Source organism: Pelodiscus sinensis, chromosome 31, assembly GCF_049634645.1.
Source record: "Pelodiscus sinensis isolate JC-2024 chromosome 31, ASM4963464v1, whole genome shotgun sequence".
Lineage (NCBI taxonomy): Eukaryota > Metazoa > Chordata > Testudines > Trionychidae > Pelodiscus > Pelodiscus sinensis.
Window position 1 is genome coordinate 804,558 of NC_134741.1, and position 17,933 is coordinate 822,490.

Sequence of the window (17,933 nt, forward strand, 5' to 3'; positions counted from 1 at the left end):
CCGGCGGTTGAATCGGTGGGGGAGGGGGAGCAGAGCGAGGCGAGGCGGGGGTGGGACTGGGCAGTTAAATCGCTGCGGGGCCTCCTGTCACCAGCTTGGCTGCGCGCGGTGCGTGTTGGCGCTTTGGGGACAACGGCTCCAACTGCCGCGCGGGGGAGGGAAACGGTCGGGTGGGGCGGTCGCTCCCTGATGCTCGCGCTGGGATTTGGACAGAGGGTGAGGAGGGGCCCTAGCATGAGGGGCGCAGAGATGGGGGGGGATCTGGCTGGGGCAGGTGGCTGAGGGGGCCCACTGGCGACCCTGGTGGGGGCAGAGGGTGAACAAAGCTTTGGGGCTTTTGTTTTTGTTTTTAATTCTGATTTTTAATCTTCAGTGCTGGTACCTCAGTGCTGGACCTGCCCCCTCCATTGCTGAGCTCAGGAAAATGACAGGGCCCCTGATCCCCAGCCGAGGCCGCCATGGTTGCAGAGAGCCCTGTGGAAACTTTCCGGGAGGAAGTGTCAAATCCCGTCTGGAGGATTTCACAGCCCCTGTCACTCTGGAGCCTCGACACATAATTTCTGGTAGGCCCCCTCAGTGCAGAGACACTGAGCAGCAAGGACCCCTCTGGCTCATTCGGCGGCTGGCAAACGTGGTGGAACTAGCCAAGCCATTGAGTTTCCAGGCAGCAAAGTGAACAAGATGAGATGGGGTGTGTGGGGAGTACCAGGAGGCTCTGAAGCTGTTTTGTGAAGAGGATCAAACTCCTATCTGTGTGGTGAGTGATAGATCCCAGGCTCACATGGTGGTTCCCATACAAGAAGCTGTCCAGGAGTACAAGGTACAGAGTTGCTGTCCAGTGTAATGGGAAATTCTGTGGCCTGTACTGTGCAGGGGGTCAGACTAGATGATCATAGTGGTCCCTTCTGACCTTAAAGTCTATGAGTCTATGAAATAACATTGGAAGTACTTAAGAGAAGTCTGGAGGGGTGGGGGGTACATCAACACAACTGAAATTTGGAGAAAACTGATTTTTGGTTTTAAGTTTTACAGCACTATTATTTTTGTATTTCTTACATCCAAAAATTTCATCACCTGCCCTGCTATGATTCAGTTATTTAAACAAATGTGTTGCAATGGTAAAAAAAAAATGTGTCTGAAAACTATAGGTACTGGGAGTACTTTTTTTTTTAAGGGGTACATTATTTAAAAAAAAGTTGAGACACACTGGTTTAGATCGCAGGAGCTGCAGGCCAGTCTATGGGAGTGAGCTGCCTTAGGACTGGAGAAGAGGAGGTTACAAGCTGTTACTGATTGGCTGAAACACAGTAGTAGTCTGTCATTTGTCTTATAGACGCACAATAGAATCAGGGCCCTGCACAACACCCTGTAAGGGACAGTCCTGGGCCTGAGCAGGAGACAGTCTAGTTAGACAAATGGTGGGAAGGGACAGAGTTGCATAAAACTGGGACTGTGTGGCTTAAAGACAGACAAATGGGCTCCCAACATCTCATGGGGCTTACCCTCATATATATTTCTGTTTCTTCAGGAAAAATTGGAGGCCTCTTTTTGAAGACTCTGAGGGAAGAGAGAGAAAAGGTTCTGGGAAGGAAAGCGACAGGGAAAGAGAAAAGCCAGGTGTATCTGGTAAGTGCCTGTGGTTATGAACTGCCAGGAATTGGCAGTGGGAGGGCTGTGTTAGGAGGCAGACTCCTTTGTGGACTTGGTGAGTTTGGGCTTGTCTGTGTTTCTCCTGGATCATGGATTGCTTGGTTAGATCCATGTATAGACAGGCCCTGAGCCTCTATGTCAATGGATAAGTTAATGTCCAGTCCCTGTGACTTTCCCGGAAATCCTCCTTAGGGAAAATGAATGTCAATTACATTCATTCAGCCTTGTGAGAGGCTGCCTGCTCTGTCTGCTCACTTGGTGCATTAACATCTTTGTTTCTTTTCCTTCCCTGGGTATCTCTGTCAGTTTGGCGCTGAGTCCTGCCTCCTGCTGCTCTGGGTCTAAATTCCCAGAGGCCATGAATAACAGAACATGCTGCCCATAGCAGACATGGGGATATCCCTTTAAGAGGGACACAGGGGCCAAAGGAGATGCTGGGAGAGACGCCCTCTCCCTTGTTCCTGCAGAGTAGAGTCAAATGTCACAAATTTTAGGGTTTTTTAAGAAGTTTTCCCTGCTGCGCACACATCTCCCCATGTAAGGGCTCTGGGCTCCATCCATGTCCTTGACCATCCCTTTCCCTGTGTCTGCCTCCCTGTATTCCTCATTATATAAGGAAAAAGGGACTTTTCAAAAGAGAAGCTTTTTCCAAAATTTGGCCCCATCTACATGTATCTTTTTCCAAATTTTTTTTTCCAGTCTAGACATAGCCTTAAGTTAAGCAATGGATGTAGCTGCAGTTTTGGCTTTATCCCTGCTGGGTACACATGTGCACAGTGAAGAACAAAAGGGTCAAATGGTGCCTGCAGCCTTTCAGAACAAGCCCGAGCCAGCACTACCAAGTACCAATGTTCAGTAGATTTCCAATAATCCTGCACCTTTGGGACAAAGGTGGTGCTGGATTATCAGATATGCTGGACTATCGGGAGGTACTCCGGCGGGGAGGCTGTGGCGGGTCTGCCGGGACCCGCACTGCCTCCGTGAGGGGCGGGAGGGCGGGGGATCGGCAGGTAATGGCACGGCGAGGGCTGAACCCTCCGCCATTTTGCAGGGAGGCAAAGCCTGCAAGTGGTGGGGGCAGAGAGGGGGCGAGAGTCAGGTAGCTACTTCAAGAAGTTGTTAGTCAATTACACTACCACCAGCTGGCCATAGTCAGGCAGTAGTGTAATTGACAGGCTTGCAATTTATCTTTCCTCTACTGCCCCTGGCAGGGGCACGTGGGAGGGGCTGTGGGGGGCAGCGGGGAATGGCACAGCGAGGGCCGAACCCTCCGCCATTTTGCAGGGAGGCAAAGCCTACAAGTGGTGGGGGCAGAGAGGGGGCGAGAGGCAGGCAGCTGCTTCAAGAAGTTGTTAGTCAATTATACTGTAGTAATAACTTCTTGAAGCAGCGGCCTGCCTCTCGCCCCCTCCCTGACACCTTGGCTTGCAGGTTTTGCCTCCCTGCAAAACAGCGGAGGGTTCAGCCCTCGCCGCGCCGTTCCCCGTGGCCCCCCATCCACCTTCAGCCCCGCCAGAGGCAGTAGAGGAAAGATAAATTGCGAGCCTGTCAATTACACTACTGCCTGACTATGGCCAGCTGGTGGTAGTGTAATTGACTAACAACTTATTGAAGCAGCTGCCGGAGCACTTCCGGGTTCCAGTTGGTGCCGGACTATTGGGAGTGCCGGACCACTGTATGCCGGACAATTGGAGTTTTACTGTAATTGCTTATTATAGATCTTCTCACACAACTGTACCCAATGGAATCTTCTTGTGAGAGACACTGGAGGAAAAAGGGGGGCCCACACTCAGGTCCCATTGACAGTGTATTCACCATTCAGTCTGGCCTCAGTAGGAGGCATGTTTGAGCCAAGGAGAGTAAAAAAAACCCTCACGAATGCAGCTCAGCTGATTCTCAGCCTTGTAGAAACAGGTTTTTTTCTAATCAGCATTTTTCTGTTCTGTTGAAACAAATAAACAACAATTTCCGTCCAGCTCTACCTCAAAGAGCATTTGAAGAGGTGACCTAAGGCCATATAAATATCTTGCAAAACAAGCCAAGCTCAAGCAAGAAGACCACGATACACCAGGTGCAATCTCCATTGCTGCCCAACACAGTGGACCTATCAGGATTTCCCTGTGATAGTATGGCTGTGCCCTCCAGCTACAGGAGTCCAGTGGTGACATGCCATACTTTAGCCTTTGGGAAGTGTCTCTTGTATAGTACAACATTAACAGCATGTTGCCACTGTGGGAGAAACATCAAATAACTCCAATTGTGTCTAAGGGGGGACTGTGCAGGAAATAAAAACTCTCTAAAAGAAAACTGCTGTAAGGGTTAAAAGTTTTCCAGGCCTCTCTCCCTGTAACAGAGAGAAATCATCTAACTCTAATCAAGACCCTTACAATGCCTATCTCAACTTCATGAAGACTCCTAGTCTGTCACAATTTATCATGTAAACCCTTATCTTTGTCACAGTTTGCCTTGTAAGCTCCTCACTCAGGTTCTCATGTGCCTTGGTACTGTAAACTTACTTCTAGCATACTTGGTGTAAACAGAAACCTCTCAGAGTACTTCTGCTGAGACTTTGATATGTTAAAGAGAATAATCAACAACTAAACTGTCTGAGCATACTGTATAAAGGATCCCTAAACCTGTCTCTCAGGGCTGCTGCCGCTCTCACTCTGGTAGCGGTCAGCCTGCATGGATGCATAATAAAGTTTTCCTTCTAGATTTCTCTCCTGCCTCACTGCTTTGACCTCCAGCCTCGGACCCTTCTGGGGACTCTGTACCCCAGGGGAGTGAGATTTCCCCAACACCACTGCTCTTACATTGTATCAGAGGAGTTTTTGGATCACCATGGGAGGTGCTGTTATGTTTGCATTATAGATCAGTATTATGTAAAATGAAAAGCAGTTTTAAAGACAAATGTCTGGACCACATTATAGATTTCCTGTAAACATTTACGGTGTGTCTACACAGCATCCTTAACTTGAAATAAGCTATGCAATATGTGCTAAGCAAATTGTGTAGCTTATTTTGATGCTACAGGCAGTCCCCAGGTTACATACAAGATAGGGACTGTAGGTTTGTTCTTAAGTTGAATTTGTATGTAAGTCGGAACTGGTACATATTGTAGGGGAAACTCTAGCCAAACATTTCTCCAGAGCTCAATTTTATTCTCCCACACCTCACTTCCCTCAGTCCTTTATTCTCAAGCTGAGGTGTCTGCTGAGAAAAGCTGCTCTGCGTCTCCCTGGTCTGCTGGGGAGGGGGATGCTAGCTTCGCGTCTCCCTGGTCTGCTGGGGAGGGGGGTGCTAGCTTCGCGTCTCCCTGGTCTGCTGGGGGGAAGCAGCTAGTGCGGGGTTACCTCACCCCGTTTGTAAGTAGGGATCTGATGTAAGTCGGATCCATGTAACCCGGGGACTGCCTGTATTTCAAAATAGCTTATTTCATAATTTGGCGCTGTCTACACAGTATCAAATTTTGAAATAATTCATTATTCCAAAATGCCCCTTAAGCCTCGTGGAATGAGGGTTACCAGGACGTTGGAATAAGCTGCCCATTATTTTGAAATAACAGGCTGCTTCAATAGATGCAGAGTAGCTATTTTGAAATACTTCCAGGATCCCGAAATAGCTCTGCAGTGTAGACGTTCCCTTGGATAGCGGCCAGAATTAATGTAAGCCCTCAACAGGGGCAGAGGAAACTGAGATTTCCATTGTGTGGTGCATGTGGGGCTTAGACAAAAGTGATATGTTTTGTTTTGTTTTGGAACATGTCCCAGTTTAGGAAATCAAATACCAGTGTTTAAAGGAACTTTAATGAACCGTCCATATTAAGGGACAGACATGCACCTGACGAAGTGGGTCTTTGCCCACGAAAGCTTATGCTCCAATACTTCTGTTATTCTATAAGGTGCCACAGGACTCCTCGTTGCATATTAAGGGAAATATCCATATGGACTCAGGGAGACAGGCTGAAAGTTGTTTCATATCCAATAGAAATGAATAACATTTATTCAAAAGTTATTTGTACAGAAGTAATAAGACTCATGGTTAAATATGAAACTTCATGGTACACGTCCCGACAAGTGCCTATGACCTTAGTATTGATGCACAAGGCCAAAATCACTCTGCTCAGGGACAGAAAATCTTAGAGGGACACTGGTGACAAGAGTTGCTGGCTACCCCACAGTCACAGGGGAAGGAGACTTTGGCTCCTGTGGCAGGAGCTCTGGCTGGAGACCCCAATGAGATCTTAGAACACAGACTGGTACAAATCGTTCCCTGCTGCTGCGCAGCTTCCAGCTTCTCCCCAACCCTCCAAATCCTGATTGGTTAATTCTGTGTCCTCCCACCCCAACCTCTGCCTGTCCCCAGCCCAGCTGTTAGTTCTTCCCCTGCCCCTCTGTCACCTCTGCCTCCCCCCCCCCCACACACGCACAGCCCCAGGGATTTTTTTCCTTCACCCTCCCATTCCTGGGGCTGCAGGGAGGGAGGTGGAGGAGCTTTCAGGCATCATGGAGATGAGAAGCCAGGGGCTGGGTACAGGAGAGTCCTCCAGAGTCACAGAGACTGGGTGTGTGAGGTCAGAGAGGCTGATTTGAGGGGCACAGGCTGAGCGGGGAGTCTGTCCACACCCCCAGCCAGGGTCGGATTCTCTCCCCAGGAAGGGAGCCTGGTGGGAAAGTGAAGATTGGGGCTTCGGCACCAGCATCGATAAATGTCACCTGTCCCCAGTCACAATCCAGACAAACCCGGATCCTACAGGGGGCGCTTAGGGGCAGGGGAGTCTCAGGGGAGGTGAGAGCCTGGAACTGATCCCAGCCCCAATGCACAGCCCAGATCCCCCCCTCAGGGCTAAGGCTGATCCCTCCCTTCCTCCCCACAGATTCCCTGGCCACCCCCACAGCCCAGCATTGTCCACCCCCCACCTCCATGTCCACCTCCCAGCAATGTCTCCCAGAGGTGAATCCCTCATGTCCCAGCACACAATACACAGAGTCAAATCTCTCAGGGTTGTTGGGCAGTGGCTTCCGGGTATGTTCCCGTCTCACATGTTTCTGATCCTCAGACAGGACTAGGTTGGGATGAGCCGTGTCTGGATCCAGAGTCACAGTTGCTGGGGAGCGAGAATCAGAGCGTGAGGGGCAGAGCTCAGCCCTGGGGGTGGCTGGGGCCATTTCTCACCCTACCCAGCAGTCCTGTTCTGGCTGGGACAGGCCTGGGCCCCAGGGATCTGCCTCTGTCCTGGGCCCTGAGAGGGAGACAAGCTGTCACTGCAGCACCTCAGCCTGGACAATGGGACCTGCTTCATTAGCTTCTCATTTGTGTGCAGCCTCCTGCCCCCCAACTCGGGCTGCTCTGTCCCAAGGGTCAGGCCCAGAGCAGGAGGGTTCAGTGTGTGGAGGGGGGGGGGGGACAGAGGAGGCAGGTTGAAACCCCAGAGGAGCTTGAAACCCCAGAGGGAAACTCCCTCCCCTGCTGCAGCCTCCACTCCCAGTCCAGGGCACAGAGGGGAGGGTGCAACGTGGGGGAAGAGCCGCCTCACCCCAGAGAGCAGGGCCTAGGTGTTAGTCACCCCCAGGGCAGGTGGAGGGTCCAGGGCTCTACAGGGCAGCCAGGCTCAAAGGGGGGGGCCCAGCTCTGGCTTCTGGCCTGACTGGGACAGGGCTTTTGGGGAAGAGGATCTCGGGTGGGGTGCCCAAGAAGGGGCTGTGCTGATCAGCTGCCCCTACACAAAGCGCAGCCCCCACCTGCAAAGCGTCCTGCCCGCAACCTGTGCCCATAGTAAAAAGTGTGGGGAGGGTCCGACCACCCCATTTCTTAAAGGGGGCAGGACATGGCCCTTCATCCTTCTGATCCAGTGCCCCTGGGGCTCCTCACCACTCAGTGGGCAGGTTTGGGGCTCTGCCTGTCGTGGTCACTGGGGGTTTGGTTGGTGCCTTGAGCTACAAGCTCAGGAAGATGTTTTCAGTCTCCACTTGAAACCTCACCCTGTCTAAAAGGTCCTCTTCCTCTGTCCAGTGCAGAGGGCAGCGTGTCTGGTGGGGGAAGGGAGAAGAGAGGGGAGATTCAGGAGTCCATATTGCCCACAACATCCCCAATCCTAACGCACAGACCTGGGTTTTCATTACAGCAGAGACACACTTGAGTAGCCTACACTGCAAAGAAGATCAAGGCTGCTGCTGTTGATCTCCCTGGGTTCATATTAGCGGTCAAGTTAAGATAGCTAATCGCATTGAGAGGTGCTTCTCTTGGTGCTGGTAGCCCTCATTTCGCAAGGAGTAAGGGAAGATGGAGGGACAGTGCTCTTCTCTTCACGCCAAAAACCAATTTAAGCTACTACGACTGCAGCTAGGCAGATAACACAGTGGAAGTTGTGTAGCTTAATTAGGCTACGTCCAGCAGTATTGACGTACCCTCAGGTATTTAATGTAAAAAGGTCTGAAGCCTCCTATTTCCTCTCTCACTCAGGCCTCTCCCAGCAAAGGAACCAACGTCCCTGCAGCCTCACAGCTGCCCCAGGACAATCTGTGAAGAGATTCGCTTTCTCCTCAACTTCCCCCCCAGTTCCCCGCCCTGCAGACTTCACTGCGTTTGGGTCATTCACTTCCTGACATTTGTCACAGCCTAGGCCCAGATCCTGCCAAGGGTCCCTTTGACACGAGCAGGAGGTTCAGATTTTGCAAACTCCTGGCTCTACCTGTGAGCCGTGGGGTCTGTGTACTCAGCGTCTCTGCAGAGACCAGCACGGAGCTGGGCATCTTTCTGTCTGTGTGTCAGCCATTTTGAGCTCTAATGTCACTGTAATTACAAAGTGGCTTTTGGAACAAATAAGCAGGGCTCAACAATTAATGTAATCTACTCGCTCATGGTGGGTAGATTTTGGCCTGGCGCGGCCGTGCAGCGCAGTCAGCACATGCACAGCGCGCACTTCTGCATGGCTGGCGAGTGGGGCTCTCCACTGCTTGGCGAGCCCTGCAAATAAGGTTCAGTTAATCACCCTGAATGTCTGGGATGGCAAGTGGGCACCATTCTCACCCCACAATTAAACAGAAGCATCGTCTAACTAGGAGCCAAATGACCAGCATCTGTCTTCCTCCATGGCCTCAGACGTTTCGCTGACTCTTCCCCTCTCCCATCCCTTTTTGGTACCTGTGAACTCCCTCAGCGTCTCCGACAGCGCAGTCGTTTGCTGGGAGAAACCCCTGACTCGCTCGTCCAGTTCAAGAGAAATCTCCTCTGGCGGCTGAAACGGCCCCGTCTCACACCTGGAGAGAGACAACGTCACATGGTGACACTGCACCGAGTGACTCAGTTCTCCAGCTCTGGCCAGTGAGTTGCTGATCTGTGGAGCCTGGAGTTAGAATCCTCCAGTTCTCCCAGCCCGAGAGCAGGGGCAGCGCAGCCCTTGGCCCTGCAACGTCACCTCAAAGGTCCCATGAACAGTCTGCAGCTCTGGCCCCATCTGGGGGACAAAAGGGAAATTGAGTCTCCATGGCCAGCTCACTCCTTGGCCTCCAGGCGCTGAGGGACAGGAGGTTCCCAGGGGAAGGGCTGTAGGAATCTGCCCACTAGGGACTAGACAGACACACCAGCTCCCCCTTCCCCAGCTCCTTCCAAGCACGCCTCCAAACAGACCTCAGGTGGGACAGACTCTGGATCCCTGCTGCCCTGGGCTGAATGTGCCCAGTGCCCAGCAGTGACAGGCCCATGTCCCTCCCCACAGCCCTGAGCAGCCAGTCCCCAGGGAGGTGAAAGCTCCAGGAAACACTCAGGCTGTGTCTACACTGGCACGATCTTGCACAAAAGCAGCCGCTTTTGCGCAAAAACTTGTTGCCTGTCTACACTGGCCGCGTGTTCTTGTGCAAGTAAACTGATGTTCTAATGTATGAAATCAGGGCTTCTTCAACTAGAACTCTGACACTCCTGCTCAGGAATAAGCCCTTTTGCACAACTGTTCTTGCGCAAGAGGCCAGTGTAGCCAAGCAACATGAATTTCTTGTGCTAGAAAGCCCTATGGTTAATATGGCCATCAGAGCTTTCTTGCACAAGAGAGTGTCTACACTGGCATGGATGCTCTTATGCAAAAGCACATGCCAGTGTAGACTCTCTCTTCTGGAAGAGTTTTTGCAGAAGAACTCTTCCGCAAAAGCGTTTTTGCATGAGAATGCGCCAGTGTAGACGTAGCCTCAAGGTCAGACTGTGCCCTAAATGGGGAATTCCAGAGTCTGCTGTGCCAGGGGGAGAGCCGCAGGCTGAAGCTGATCAGAGATTTGTGCCCAGCCTGGTACCTTCCCCTCACATTTGGCTGCAGAGCCCTGGGGAGTTATGGTGCCAACATCAGCTCCAAGCTCTTTCCCTGTGCTGTGCAGTGTGAAGGGAGTGAGAACCACATACCTGCTCAAGGTGCTTCTGACATCCTAGAGGGGAGAGACAGAAGAAAGTCTCAGTTCCATTGGACGCACATGGGACCCAAGGGAAGGAATTTTACAAACATGGAAACAAGGGTCCCTGCCCTGGCCCAGGGCCATGGATCACCTGAGCGAATGGTGATTTGCCATCTCTAATGCCTCTGTGCCTGTAACTCTGCAAAGCACAACAGTCACTCACATGGCAGCAATGCACACTCCGAGTAACACCTGGATCTAATGTCTGGACCCCAGCATTTGTGATTCTGGAGCCTCCCTTCTCTGTGTGGGGTCTGGGACGTTTCTCCCTCAGTCTCACCTGGAGGAATTCACTCGCTGGCTTCTGACACTTTCCCTCCAGCTCACTGATCCACTCGCTGACACAGGAGATCTGCCCAGAGAGTTTCCTGAGAGTTTCAGTCTGGAGCCTCCCAATCTCCTCATCCAGCTTCTCCAGCTGGGCCAGCAGGAGTTGCTCTTGTTCATCCAGGAACTGCCGCAGCTGCTGAAATTCAGCCACAACTTTCTGCCTCTCAGCTTGTGTCTGTATCTATATGAAAACAGGGAAATGGCTGATCAAGGGCATAGATGGAGGCCAGGGCCCTTTCAAGGGGAGCTGAGTGCGCAGCAGGGAGAACTTGGAAAATCCTCAGATTTCTGGCATTTGACTCCACCCTGTGGACCCTAGGCAGAGGCATCTCTCCTAGCTTCCCCTTTGGCCCCTCTGTCCCTCTGAAAGAGACGGTTCCCTGCCTTTTATGGGCACCATGGGTGTGTCTAGACTACATGCCTCTGTCGCCAGAGGCATGTAGATTAGGCTACCCGGCATAGGGAAATGAAGCGGTGATTTAAATATTCACCGCTTCATTTAAATTTAAATGGCTGCCATGCTGTGCCAATCATCTGTTTGTCGGCTCAGCACGCTAGTCTGGACACTCCGCGGTCGATATCAAAGGCATTTGTCGACCGCCCCAGTATGCCTCATGGGATGAGGTTTACCGGGGAGGTCGACAAATGCCTTTGATGTTGACCGCAGAGCATCCAGACTAGCATGCTGAGCCGACAAACAGCTGATCAGCACAGCGCGGCAGCCATTTAAATTTAAATGAAGTGACGATTATTTAAATCGCTGCTTCATTTCCCTATGCTGGGTAGCCTAATCTACATGCCTCTGGCGACAGAGGCATGTAGTGTAGACATACCCTCAGTTCTGTTATTCACTGGCTCTGGGAATTCAGACCCCAAGCCGCAGGAGGCAGGACTTAGTCCCACCCTGACAGAGACACTATGGGATTAAAAAGGAACAAAGATGTTAGTGCAGGAAATGAGCAGGCACTGATGTTTCCCCTTAATCTTCTCCACCCAAGTATGGAATAAATTTGCCTGGGCACCAAAGTATGTGCATATGTGCACCACCAATAGAAACAAAATCTAAACCTGGGCATTCTGCTAATCAGCTGGGCAGCATCCAAATCTCTCCCGAGCTGCCTCCCAGGCACTCAGTTTACTGGAAACAATGCTCAGCACCACCCTGACAGAGATACCAGTAGAGAAAAAAGAAACAAACAATGTAATGCAAAAAATGATCAAATACAGCAGCCAGGTCACTGGGGGAGGATTTCTGGGAAAGCCACAAGGGCTGGACATTAACGCATCCCCTGACATGGAATCTCAGGACCTGTCTGCACATGGATCTAACCCACCAATCCATGGTCATGGAGAAACTCACCATCCCCCCCTCATCAAGGCCACACAGAAGCCTGCCTCCAAACAGCCCTCCCACTGCCTGTCCCTGCCGGTCCATAGCCACAGGCACCTACCAGATACTCCTGGCTTCTCCCCTGTCCCGTCACTTTCCTTCCCAGCAGCTTTTCTCTCTCTTCTCTCAGAGTCTTCAAATGGGCCTGGATTTTTTCCTGAAGAAACAGAAATGAGCTGGGAGGTTTCATTGTGAGGTTGAGAGGGGTGGGGAATGGGGAGTTTTCCCACTCACAGCCCCAGGGACTGTTGGTCCCAATCACTATGTGACATCAGGGCCCCCAAGGAGAGATTGGGGCAGAGTGGCTGGCCCGGGGAGAAAGGGAGGGGACAGAGCTAGCGCGGCTGGCCGGAGGAGATCGGGAGGAGGAGAACCGGCTGGCAGGAACCAGGGGTGGCCGGGAGGAGGTCGGGGTCAACAGAGCTGGTCGGGAAGTGGGGGAGGAGGGAGCAAATCAGCCGGCGGGGAGCAGGACTGACCCGAGCACATGCAGATCCCAGGGTGCTGTCAGTCCTGTGCACAGTCTTGGTGAAGTGCGAGTGAGTCCTGCTGCGGCTCCACAATGCACTCAGGAGCAGGGACAGGGTTTCTCCTCCTCCCGAAGGTGTCACTCTCAACCAGAGGATCCCAGTGCCGATTGCGCCCCGCCTCCCAGCCACTCCTCCAGCCCCCGCCAGGCTTCTGTTGGGCGCCCAGCCAGAAAACCAGAAAATTCCGGACATTGCATATGTCTGGTATTTTCTGGATTTTTTTTTACCAGACAGAGGGCCCAAAAACTGGACTGTCTGGTAGAATACCGGATACCTGGCAACCCTAACTGGTGGCACAGTGTGTAACAGGCCAGGACTCCCACTGGTGGTGAATCAACACATCTCTGTGTGAGAGGATTTAAATAAATCCCAGGAGCCACCTGGGTTTAAACAGGGGCTGGGAGTTCAGCCCTGAGGCCTGGGGACTGCCCTGGTAGGACAGAGTTGGACTAAGCACCAGGGCAAGCTCCATGAGATAGAGGGAGGCTCAGGGGTCCAACAGCATAACTGGGAGCCTGGGCAAAGTGGCGGGGAAGGGCCAGGGCCCAGGGCAGAAGGGACAGGGTGGGGGACAGTCGACCCTCAGCGCTGCCTGAAGTGCACTGAGCCATGTGTCCCTTCCTCCTCATCCCCCTCAGCCACCCAAAGCGCTGCAGCAGTGAGTTAAAGAGCCTAGGGCTCTGGTTGCCATGGCTGCTTCAGTGCCCTTATGAATCACCAGGCCCCAGGGCAGTTGCCCCTTTGTCTCCCCCTCCTCATCTGAGGGCCTGCGGGGCCCTGAACAGTCCAGTTCTGTGGGGCTCTGTCCCTGCCTGGTGGGGACTCAGCTCTGGCCGAGGCTTTGTCTGGCGAGAAAGGGACAGGAGGAGACTGAGGCTGCAGCAGGACACCTGTGAGGGTGGGGGCAAGAGCAGGCGGCACCTCCACACAGAATGATGTAGGTGGGGATGGTCTGACAGAGGCAGGGACAGGCCCATAGAGGCCGCCCAAGAGTTGAAGGAGGGCCCGACAGGCAGGCGTGGGCATGTCCTGTGCTCTGGGGATGCATCAGTGACTCCCTAATTAAACAGGCTGATGTCTGTTCAGGATGGTTGGGGTTTGCCCCAGCGCTGCCCTGCAGTGGCAACACCCTCTGGACAGGTACCTGCTGCCCCAGTTCCTGGTACAGCTCCCGGCAGCAGTGCATTCTGGGAGATTCCCACAGGCTGCATGGTGGGACTAACAGAACCACACTGGCTGGTCTGTGCCCAGGTACCCACTGGCACAGGTCAGACCGGCACCGGGCAGCTCCAGCCTGGAGGTAGTTTTGCTCCAATCTAGTCTGATCCCAGTGGTACCTGGCATGGCCCTGCACTGCCTGGAGCCCTGTTGTGCATGGATTCAAGGCACTTGGAACCCCACACAGCATCCAGCTCAGAGACCTCCTCTAGTGCCGGCCGCAGCATCTGGAGCAGCCCAGGAGTTCGGCATCCCAGTGGGAAACCTGCTGGGCCTTTATCAACACGTCTTTCCCTCCTAAGGGCCATAATTCATCACTGTGGGGCTGTTGCTGAGGTAGCACCATGGCCTATCGGGTAGGGACCTGGACTGACTCTAGGAAAAATCTCAGTTTTAATCCCATTTGTACCACTGACCTGTTGACTGACCCTGGGCATCATTCAGTGCCTGTTTCCCTACTTGCCTTTGTTTGTCTTATTTAGGCTGTAACCTGCTCAGGGCAGGACATGTCCCCCGCTGTGTTTTGTGCAGGGCCCAGATCTCCTCTGGGGTTTCTAAGGGCGACTGTGATGCAAATCAAGGCAACAACAACACATTCGGTTAGACAAATCCATAATGGCAACAAGAGCCTGGAACTTCCCCTTTTCCAAGCTGAGGGCAATTGGCTGAGATAAGTCAGTACCAGCTCATCTGAGCCAAGCATCCCTGAGAACGACACAGCCTCCACTGGGAAAAAAGAGCTTTTAAACCAAGCGGGGTTCCAGAAGGACTCAGCATCTCTAGGGAAAGTTTCCCACATCCCGCATCTTTAAAGAGCTGAGATTTTGCCTCTGTAGCTAGAGCGCTGATTTTATTACTAGAGCATTGTTCAGGTTCTGACTCATTTTTTATACTTTGGAGAATAATGTGAGAATGTCCAGGCTTCATTTCAGTCATTGCTCTGGGGTGGGGCTGGGCAGGAGGGGGTCAGGGTATAGGTTGGGGAGAGCACTACCCCAGCCCTCTTGTCACCGCAGCAGGTTGGGACCAGGTGAGGTGTCTCTCCACGGCCGCTCTGGCTCTCACTGTTTAGGAGGAGTGCTTGAACAAACAGGCCAACACACAGATGCAGGCAGACAAACTCTCAAATAGACAGTAGTTTCAACGTGGCAGCAGTTCCCTACCTGGTACTCCTGGGCTGCTTCCCTTATGGGCACCACCCTGTGAGCACGGTGAGCCTGGGACAGATGGCAAATCACACAGATCGAAGTCTGATCCTCTTCACAGAACAGCTTGAGAGCCTCCTGGTGCTCCCCGCACACCCCATCCACTCCTGCTCCTTTTGGTGCCTGCAAGCTCAGCCGCTTGACTAGTTCTACCATGTTGGCCAGCTGCCTGTTGGGCCGGAGGGGGCCTTGCTGCACAGTTTCTCTGCACTGCGGGCAGGAGGCAGCTGAGCCTGGTCCCTCCCAGCACCTGCTGATGCAGGCCTGGCAGAAATTGTGCCCACACTCCAGAGTGACAGGGGCTGTGAAATACTCCAGGCAGAGAGGACAAGTTGCTTCTTCCCAGAGATTTTCCACAGGGCTCCCTGCAGCCATGGCTGCCTCTGGGCTGGGGAACAAGGTTAATTTCAGTTTCCTGAGCTCACACTGCACCTGGCCTACGGCAGCAATGGGGCGTTTCCTTCCTGGAACTGACTCAGGCTGTTTACTGAGTTGGAAAGGTCCCAATGGAAACAATTCAGCCCTGGAGGCTTTGGTGAAAAATGTCCCACTAGGGTTCTGGTCCTATAATTGTCACTGAGGAGAGGTTGCTGATGTGCTGGAGAAGTTCTAGCTGGCGGCTGTAGGTATTAGCTAGGGGCCTTCTCTTGCTTTCCTGGTTGGGTCTGTCCTGCAGCAGGTGGCTTCTGAGGTGCACAGACCCATTGCAAGCCCAGTAGGGCAGGAGGATGCTGATGTCCCTGTAAAACCCCAATGACCCCCCCCTCCTCCCAGCACAGGGGCTGAAATGTGCCCGGAGCTGGGTGGTGGCCCAAACAGCAAATGAGCAGAGCCCCCTTGAACTGGGAGTGAGCTAAACAGAGACATGAAAATGTGCGTTTGTCCAGCTCTGTCCATGGAGCCGTTTGCTGGAGCAGCCAGGCCGAAAAGCACAAACTGATCCGCACCAGCAACACCCTGTAATCAGAGACCTTGAGGCTGGCTGCAGGAGAGACGAGGGGCTTTTTTTCTACACGTGACAGTCTGAGGGGTTTGCTTCTTTCCAGGTGCACAGGAGTCACTCTGGTCACATTCCCAACCTGTCCGGTGCAGTCAGGAGAGCCAGAAAGTGGCTGGGGGTTAAGGTGGGTGCTGAGATTGTCATAGAACCCCAGGAGCCAGGCACTAGGGTGTTAGGAGAAACACCAGCTGGTGACAGAGCCCGTGTAAAACTTGCCAAGTCTGGGATAGCCCCAGGAGGATGCTTTGGGGATAGGAAACAGCTTCACTGTTAGGGACTGCTGGTCCTTATCTGGCCCCATCCCTGCCTGAGCCTCTCCTACCTACCAGTGAGCTCAGCCTCCCCATGCATCAGGGGAAACAGGCTCAGGTGGAATAAGCAACTAGTGTGAGTTCAGCCAGAGCAGAAACCTGAACCTGGCTCTGCTCAGGGTGACTTAGCACCTTTCCCCGGCAGCCCACTTCCTCGTCAGAGATCCAACCGTCTTGCCCTCCCCCACAATCTCTGCTGGCCCCTGCTCCCTGCCTGGTGGGGAACTAAGGTATAAACCAGCCCATGGGGCTGTGAGCAGGTAAATCTCCCCCTCCCCCAGAGCAATGATCCAATGCCCCGCCCCCACCCCCCACACAGAACCTGACAGTCCATCTGGGGGCACCTCAGGGCCTTGTGTGGAATGTGCCGGGGTCTCAGCCAGGGCCCAAGGGGCAAAGGTAACCTCACCTCACCCAGCCAGGGTTCCTTGGTGCACGAAACAAGCTCCTGTCCCCAGGGGAGAGCTGGACCCAAAGGCAGCAGGTGGGAAGGGAGCTGGCACTCGGGGCCTGCAGGTACCTGGTGTGGGACAAACACAGAGCTCTGAGACCACTGGCAGAGGGTCTCACTGCTCGGGGGCGGGAGGGGGACAGTTGCTGGGGAACATGTTGCCTGAGAATTGCAATCACACTAGTTAGACATGCATGGCAGGCAGTGATCTGTGGCCAGAGGAAGTGGCCTCTGGGAACTGTGAGCGGGAGGCTGGAGAGATGGATCCCTCAGTCCATGTCACCTGCAGCTGCCCTGCACTCACCCCCATTGAGACTATATCTGCAGGGCCTTCCCAGCCCTGTAACTATCCCTGACTTCACAATCCCAGCCCTAGAGACAATCCAGTATTGAGCCCCTTTGCAGTTGTTTTATTAGTAAATGAAGGGACATTGCACAAGGGCACAGTAGGGCCTGGACCCAGGGTCTCCAGCACAGCCACCCCGGCTGTGTCCACACTGGCCAGTTTTTCCGGAAAATCAGCCGCTTTTTTGGAAAAACTTGCCAGCTGCCTACACTGGCCACTTGAATTTCCACAAAAGCACTTTATAAACTAACTGAAGTGTAGGAGCATAAGCTTTCGTGGGCAAAGACCCACTTCGTCAGATGCATGCATCTGACGAAGTGGGTCTTTGCCCACGAAAGCTTATGCTCCTACACTTCAGTTAGTCTATAAGGTGCCACAGGACTCCTCGCCGCTTTTGCAGATTCAGACTAACACGGCTACCCCTCTGATACGCAAAAGCACTGACTTTCTTTCTACTGTAAGAAATCAGTGCTTCTTGCGGAAATACTATTCTGCTCCCATTTGGGCAAAAGGGCCAGCGTAGACAGCTGAGATTTGTTTTGCACAAAAAAGCCCCGATTGCAAAAATGGCGATCGGGGCTTTTTTGCGCAAAAGCAAGTCTAGATTGGCCACGGATGCTTTTCCTCAAAAAGTGCTTTTGCGGAAAAGCGTCCGCACCAATCTAGACGCTCTTTTCTGCAAATGCTTAATGGAAAACTTTTCCATTAAAAGCATTTCCGGAAAATCATGCTAGTCTAGACGTAGCCCCCAGGGCTTAGCTGCTCAGCCCACCACCTGGAGGAGGGAGGGAGGAAGCACCAAACCCCTGCTCATTGGTGCTTCTGACCCTAACAGTCCCACCCAAGCAGAGCAGCCGTGGAAGCCCAGGGCACAGCTGTTCTGCTGGTGCCTGGCAAAGCGGGGTGGAGTGCCCTGGAGTGGGAGGGCTGAAGAGACGGATTCAAACCCTGCAGCAGGGCCAGGCAGTCCGTGTGTTTTGTTTGTATTTCAGGTTGGTGATTGGCCTCCTCGAAACCTCCGCCAGTCGGTGGGGAGGGGGGGCACAGGCTGGGGGCTGCTGGGG

General features: G+C 53.1%; 1 protein-coding gene across 2 annotated transcripts; it reads right to left on the bottom strand.

The window, feature by feature from the left end:
* Nucleotides 1-6,101: 6,101 nt before the first annotated feature.
* Nucleotides 6,102-15,171, bottom strand: LOC102462466 (zinc finger protein RFP-like). 2 transcript variants are annotated; one of them, XM_075912908.1, is made up of 7 exons: nt 14,720-15,171; nt 11,870-11,965; nt 10,369-10,599; nt 10,039-10,061; nt 8,794-8,909; nt 7,632-7,679; nt 6,102-6,757 (listed from the first exon to the last, which is right to left on the bottom strand). In XM_075912908.1, exons 1-7 carry the CDS (start codon nt 15,134-15,136, stop codon nt 6,225-6,227), a joined length of 1,464 nt encoding a protein of 487 aa, XP_075769023.1. In that variant the 5' UTR covers nt 15,137-15,171; the 3' UTR covers nt 6,102-6,224. The 2 variants fall into 2 exon arrangements, with proteins under 2 accessions (XP_075769023.1, XP_075769024.1); XM_075912909.1 differs by lacking the exon at nt 7,632-7,679.
* Between the last annotated feature and the right edge of the window lie 2,762 nt (nt 15,172-17,933).

Bases quoted from the DNA above. Each gene is read 5' to 3' on its own strand.
- LOC102462466 (XM_075912908.1), bottom strand. From the start codon at position 15,136: ATGGCTGCAGGGAGCCCTGTGGAAAATCTCTGGGAAGAAGCAACTTGT. The intron at 11,966-14,719 runs GTAGGGAACTGC...CTGTTTCTTCAG, and splicing joins AAGCAGCCCAGGAGTACCAG to GAAAAAATCCAGGCCCATTT. The intron at 7,680-8,793 runs GTACCAAAAAGG...TTCCCCCACCAG, and splicing joins GACGCTGAGGGAGTTCACAG to ACACGCTGCCCTCTGCACTG.